Genomic DNA, 6,000 nt, shown 5'->3' with positions numbered 1-6,000 from the left:
ACAATAAACACTAAAATAAACTAAAAACTGCACCAGCAATAGGTCTACCACAGCAGACCAAAGGATTAGTGTAGATTATATCCAGGATGGGTACCAAACACAATAAATCTGCTCAATACAGTCTCTTGGTGAACTATATGTCCATATATGGAATTGGATAAACACCACTGTGATCCATAAATGAGTGAAAACCCACCACCGTATGGAAAGCCGCTTATCAGAGGGCGAGCACGAATCGGCATTCGGCTATAACCCAGCCGCGGCCTTTAACATCAGGAGTGGAAGACTCAGAAGATGTCACTCAAAGGTATTCCGGGGTGCTAGGCTCCTTTCATAAACTATGCAGTCCGTGTAATCATAAACCATATGAGAAGAAAGGGGACCATAGCATAATTCCGTACATAGGAGTATTTATTAAAAGAAATATATTGCACTAACGAACCCTTATGGGGGTCATTGAAAACGTCTGCGTATGACGAAATGCGGCTGGTAGGGCGTGCAGTGACGTCACCGCGTCGATTTGAAGGAGGAAGGGCTCTTTTATAGTTCCGCTTTTTTAATCTACTATGTTTGTGCTCCCAACAGCCCCTTACAATTGCTTGTGCTGCATTTGCTATTTTTAACAGCAACATTTTCTTTTATTAGATCAGAGGGCAACAACCTAAAAAGATTAAAGGGATGAATAGAACAAAAACATAGTTGTAAACCCTTGAATATACCCAGTGAAGTGACTGGCTTCAGGTGACACAAAGATGTTTATATGCAGCCATCTCTTCTCTACATCCATTCGAAGTACAGAATTTATACAGCTTGTCTAAGCAGTCAGAACAAAAAAAAAAAAAAGTGGTAGAAAGCTGAAGTTACAGAGCTCTGAGAGCTGATTGGAGGGAAGGGACACACCCCTTCACAACGAACAGAGCTGAGTCTGTTAATCACAGGCTGTGTGCTGGAGCCTCCCTCCCCTGTCACCTATTTATCTCTTGGTGTCCTGAAAACTTATCAGTAGTGATTTGTACCAGACATGTGGACTGTGGAAAAATGTGTTCGTTTTAGTTTCATTTGTTTTTTGTTTTTTGTTTTGTTTTGTGTTTTTGTCCCGTTTTTCGGGTCATTCATTCAATCTGAAAATCCGACATTCGAAAATAAGAATGAAAATGTTAAAATCTGAAATAACTATTAAATTATCGGTATTGTAATTTCCTTTCAAATTTGGCTGTTAGTGAACGTAACAAATGCAAATGTATCCAAAGTAGCAAGTTATCTGAAATAAATGAATGGAACGTAACAAATAATAATAATAAAAAACTTTTATTATTAATTTGTTACGTTCCATTCATTTAGATGCGGCATTCATTATTTTGGATATATTTGTAGTCGTTACTTTCACTAACAGCCAAATTTGAAAGGAAATTCCAATACCTATAATTTAATAGTTAGTAATATTTATTATTGGTTATTTAGGAGTTTCGAATTTTCATTTTCGTAAAAATTTGTTAAACGAGTTTTCGTCAATTCGAATATTTCTGAATTGACAAATTTCGACGAAAAAACGAATTTGGAACAAAACAAATTTCACGTGTTTAACTTGTACATAAAGCAGTAGCAGAAAATACACCTGACACTCTGGATTGAGACAAGGACACATTATAGAGGGATATGCTTTGTTCATGTTTAATTTCAGAGGTTTACAATCACTGTAAATGGAAGCTAGTATACAGAAAATTTTCCATCCCTAGCTTGAGAAATCATCAAAACGCAAGACTACTGTCTGCACGGAGGGCAAGGGCTGCCTAGTGAGTGCTAAAGGGCTTCAGGTTGGGCAATAGAGACGTAAACGCCATGGAAAGCCGCCAACGTGCGGAGAGGTGAATGGGCACCCGGGTGCTGGCTCTAGTTAAAAGCTTGTCTTGGTAATTGAACCATCTACTGATGAGACATTTTGCGTTTTACGAATGTCATGTGCCTTTATTTCTCTCTACAGTTACTGGACCGCTGTCGGAAAACCAGATTGCCTATATGTGCCGGGAGACCCTGCAGGTAACAAATGTTTAGCTGAATCATTCGTGTGCCCTCATTTTATTTTTAATGCAATTTTAACTAAATTTAAAAAAGGGCTTTGAAAAATGGCCAATTAATATTGTCATCGGTTTAGAAAATCTGAAGCTTTTTGAGCCGCCCATAAATTTCCATTTGTTTCCAGCCTGTAATGGATGAACAGGCCTGAACCAGGGCCATAGACTGCTCACTCATCTGCTCCCCTATACTCTGCTCTGGCAGGTGTAAGCACATCGTTTTAGGGCTGCAACTAACGATTATTTTCATAATCGATTTGTTGACCGATTATTGTTTCGATTAATCGGTTAACAGCCTTAAAAAAAAAAAAAAAGTGTGGTGTATAATTTAGTTAATATGTAAAGTTTAAAAAAAAGGCAATTTGTTCTTGAATATCTCTATGCAGTGGTAAATATAAATAACCAACTATATGGTTAGGGAGAAAAATATCGAATCCACTCTGAGAATGACAGAAGAGATATACTGTATATACAGTATTAGAGGGGATCTATACTGTTAGAGGAGATATACCGTATATACTATTGAAGCTTTACTGTATATACTATTAGAGGATATATACTGTGTATATACTATTAGAGGATATATACTGTATATACTATTAAAGGATATATACTTTTAGAGGAGAGATACTGCATATACTATTAGAGGGGATATACTGTATATACCATTAAAGGGGAGATATAGTGTTTATAATATTAGAGGAGAGATATACTTTATATACTATTAAAGGGTCATTTCCAATAGAAACAGTCCGATGGGAGCTTTTCATCGGATTTTCCGACCGTGTGTACGCCTATCGGTCGTTTTCTGTTGCCATTTCCGACGGTCTTTAGATTAAGAGCCTGTTCTTAATTTTTCCAATGGAAACCCTTTCTAGCGGATTTTTTTGATCTCATGTATGCAATTCTGACACGCAAAATTCTGATGCATGCTTGGAAACAATTCGACGCATGCTCAGAAGCATTAAACTTCCCTTTTTATAGTGCCGTCGCACGTGTTGTATGTCGCGGTGTTATTGACTGTTGGAATTTGGTGTGACCGTGTGTAGGCAAGACGGTTTGAGCGAAATTCCGTCATAAAGCTTTTTCCGACGAGAATTACATTAGTGTGCATATGTATACATCATTGATCTTTACATTTTACGTTGCCATAAAATACAAGTTTTTTTCATTTATGGATTAAGTGTTTTCACTATTTCCATGGAAGAGATTGCATCTCACTTCTGATCCTGCTTTAGAAGCCAGGACTCCACTATGAATAGTGCCACTAGAGGGCACTATTCCTGTGCTCCACTGATACTTTATTGCAGATCGCTCCCCTAGTGGATTTTTTCATCCTTATACAAAAATTTGAATATCATCAAAAAGTTAAGTTAATTTAGTAATTCAGTTTAAAAAGTGAAACTCATATAATATATAAATTTGTTATACACAGGGTGATATAGTTCAAGCATTGTTTTCCTTTAATTTTGATGATTGTGGCTTACAGCTAGTTAAAACCCAAAATTCAGTATATTAGAAAATGTTAATATTGCATAAGATTAATAAAAATAAAGGATTTTTAATACAGAAATGTTGTCTTACTGAAAAGTACAGTATAGTACAGTTCATGTACAGTATAGCATACACTCAGTACTTGGTCGGGGCTCCTTTTGCATGAAGTACTGCATCGGCCTGTGGCACTGTTGAGGTCTGGTTGCTTTGATAGTGGCCTTCAGCTTGTCTGCATTGTTGGGTCTGGTGTCTCTCAATTTCCTCTTGACAATACCTCACAGATTCTCTATGGGGTTTAGGTCAGGCAAGTTTGCTAACCTATCAAGCACAGTGATACTTTGATCATTAAACCAGGTAATGATACTTTTGGCAGTGTGGGCAGGTGCCAAGTCCTGCTGGAAAATGAAATCCTCATCTCCATAAAGCTGGTCAGCAGAGGGAAGCATGAAGTGCTCTAGAACTTCCTGGTGGAGGGCTGCGCTGACTTTGGACTTGATAAAACACAGAGGACCAACACCAGCAGATGACATGGCTCCCCAAATCATCACTAACTGTGGAAACTTCACACTGGACCTCTTGGATTCTGTGTCTCTCCACTCTTCCTCCAGACTCTGGGACCTTGATTTCCTAATGAAATGCAAAATGTACTTTCCTCCAAAAAAAAAAGAATTTGGACCAATGAGCAACAGTCTAGTCCTTTTTTTTTTTTTTTCCTTAGCCCATGTAAGACGATTCTGACGTCTCTGGTTCAGGAGCGACTTGACGCAGGGAATGTGGCAGTTGTAGCCCATGTCCTGGATATGTCAGTGTGTGATGCTTTTGAAGCACTGACACCAGCCATAGTCCTCTCCTTGTGAATCTCCCTCCAAATTCTTCAATGACCTTTGTTTCACAATCCACTCAAGGCTGTGGTGGTCCCTGTTGCTTGTGCACCCTTTTCTACACACTTTTTCTCTTCCTCTCAACTTTCCATCAATATGCTTGGATACAGCACTCTGTGTGTGAGAACGGACAGATTCTTTAGGAGTGTCCTTTTGTGACTTACCCTTCTTGTGGAGGGTGTCAATGGCTGTCTTCTGGACAACTGTCAGTCAGCTTTGTTCCTCCTGATTGTGCAACCTACTGAACCAGACTTGGAACCCATATAAAGGCTCAGGAAACCTTTACAGGTGCTTTGAGGTAATTGGCTGATTAGAGTGACACCATGAGTCTACAATATTGAACTTTTTTCACAATATTCAAATTTTCGGAGATACTGAATTTTGGGTTTTCACTAGGTGTAAGCCATAATCCTTAAAATAAAAAAAAAGAATGTTTGGGATATATCACTCTGTGTGTAATGAATCTATATAATATGAGTTTCACGTTTTTAAATTGAATTACTGAAATTAACTGGAAATGAATGGAGGAGTACTAATTCTCCCATTGACACCGACAATGGGGAACGGGTCCTCCTACGGACACCAATGATGGAGCAAAATTCCTTCCACTTAAGATGTAGCACTCTACCTACCTGTGACACTAATGATGAGGGAACTATTCTTTCTACCGGCACAGAATTTGTGATGGGGCACTGTCATCGCCCCCCCCCCCCCCCCCCCCCCACGCTGACACTAGTGATGGGGTACTATGCCTCCTCCTTCACACTATTCTAGGTCATTTTTGTTCTTCCGCTCACTACCCAGCCTGGGACAAGGTTTACTCCCATTGACCACTAACGGCCACACTGTGTCCTTCTCAAATTCTAAAAGTCGGTGTCCCCCTGCCATAGATCTTAGATGACTGCAAGCCAATTACTATGGCTCCCCCAGCTGATAACCCCACACTGTATATGCAGTACACCTCCCTCACCTTTCTTCACCAGCTAAACATGTATAGACATCCTGTGTGATCATTTATTTCAACAGGGAGGCACTGGAAGGCTCAGAAGCCTGAGGATGGTCAGATTGTATATCTGACCACATTAGGACTTTTGGCCTGTATTCAGGCTTCAGAATGTGGTCAGGCATACATGAATGAATGAATTTGTATAGCGCACAAAGCGAACTGAATCGCATCAAGGCGCTGATGTCATCACCCCGAGGGCAGAAGGTTTGAAGCAAATGAGTGCTTTGTCTACTCAAAGCAAAGCAACAAATTTGTAATAAAACCACTTAAATCCCAAGCAACATACTTACTTTACCTTTAGGGCCAGTTCACACCACAAAAAAAGTCCTCCAGATCCATTCCAGATGCTTTTCTGCATGTACGTTTTTAACATGTTTTTGATGCTTTTTTCACTGTACTAGGGTCCAGTGCTTTTTTAATGCATTCCAGTACAGGTCTGTTCTGGAAAAAAAAACGGCATGTTCTTTATTTTTATTTTTTTCTGAAGCCGAAAAGCACTCTAGCTGTGCCGGTGTGAGCTGTGCCGGTGTGAGCTGTGCCGGTGTGA

General features: G+C 39.5%; 1 protein-coding gene across 2 annotated transcripts in view; it reads left to right on the top strand.

Annotated features, from left to right (window-relative positions):
* MAP4K5 (mitogen-activated protein kinase kinase kinase kinase 5) overlaps window positions 1–6,000 on the top strand; it is a 211,938-nt gene that overhangs the window by 120,767 nt on the left and 85,171 nt on the right. For both annotated transcript variants that reach the window (XM_077466776.1, XM_077466775.1), the window contains exon 5: window positions 1,982–2,037. In XM_077466776.1, the coding sequence (XP_077322902.1) occupies window positions 1,982–2,037 (56 nt within the window). The remainder of the gene's footprint in view (window positions 1–1,981; window positions 2,038–6,000) is intronic.

The sequence above is a fragment of the Lithobates pipiens genome, unplaced genomic scaffold, assembly GCF_037356315.1.
Source record: "Lithobates pipiens isolate NorthernLeopardFrog02 unplaced genomic scaffold, aLitPip1_a1.2 Scaffold_37, whole genome shotgun sequence".
NCBI classification, from domain to species: domain Eukaryota; kingdom Metazoa; phylum Chordata; class Amphibia; order Anura; family Ranidae; genus Lithobates; species Lithobates pipiens.
The sequence above is the reverse complement of the archived record's forward strand: the minus strand, read 5'-3'. Positions and strand labels throughout refer to the sequence as shown.